This window comes from Pyrgilauda ruficollis, unplaced genomic scaffold (genome assembly GCF_017590135.1).
Source record: "Pyrgilauda ruficollis isolate IOZ18807 unplaced genomic scaffold, ASM1759013v1 scaffold1168, whole genome shotgun sequence".
NCBI classification, from domain to species: domain Eukaryota; kingdom Metazoa; phylum Chordata; class Aves; order Passeriformes; family Passeridae; genus Pyrgilauda; species Pyrgilauda ruficollis.
The window spans coordinates 1-583 of NW_024509966.1; the positions used below are offsets into that span (position 1 = coordinate 1).

The 583-nt window shown below is 63.0% G+C and overlaps 1 protein-coding gene across 1 annotated transcript in view; it reads right to left on the minus strand.

Annotated features, from left to right (window-relative positions):
* Positions 1 to 165: 165 nt before the first annotated feature.
* Positions 166 to 583, minus strand: part of LOC121362114 (aurora kinase B-like) — a gene marked incomplete at its 3' end in the record, with an annotated part of 2,376 nt that continues 1,958 nt past the window's right edge. The window contains exon 3 of the mRNA XM_041483359.1: positions 166 to 304. Coding sequence (XP_041339293.1) covers positions 166 to 304 — 139 coding nt within the window. The remainder of the gene's footprint in view (positions 305 to 583) is intronic.

Sequence of the window (583 nt, forward strand, 5' to 3'; positions counted from 1 at the left end):
GGCAGCGCTGCAGCTCCTTGTAGAGCTGCCCTGGGGTTTTTGGGGTGGTTCTGGGGTTTTTGGGGTGGGTTTTTGGGGTCCCCGGGTCAGTTTTTGGGGTGTTTTTGGGGTTTTTGGGGTCCCCGGGTCAGTTTTTGGGGTGTTTTTTGGGGTTTTTGGGCTCACCGTGGCCGTCCTGGTGGCGTCCAGGCGCCGGCAGCGCTGCAGCTCCTTGTAGAGCTCCCCCCAGGGCGCGAACTCGAGGATGAGGAAGACGCGGCGCCGGTCGTGGAAGTAATTGTAGAGCCTGAGCACGTTGGGGTGCCTGGGGGGGAGGGGGACACCCCAAAAATCAGAGACCCCCTCCCCCCAGAATCTGGGCTCGCCCCCAGACCCCAAAAATTCCCCCCCCCGGGGTTTGTTCTGGTGGAGCGGCACAAAAACGGCCCCCCCCGGGCTGGGGTGCAATGGTACAGCCCGAGCTCTTTGGGGGGGCTGGGGGAGCCCAAAATGAGACCCCCCACCCCAAAATTGGGACCCCCCCAGCCCAAAACTGAGATCCTCCACCCCAAAACTGAGACCCCCCTCCCCAAGATGAGACCCA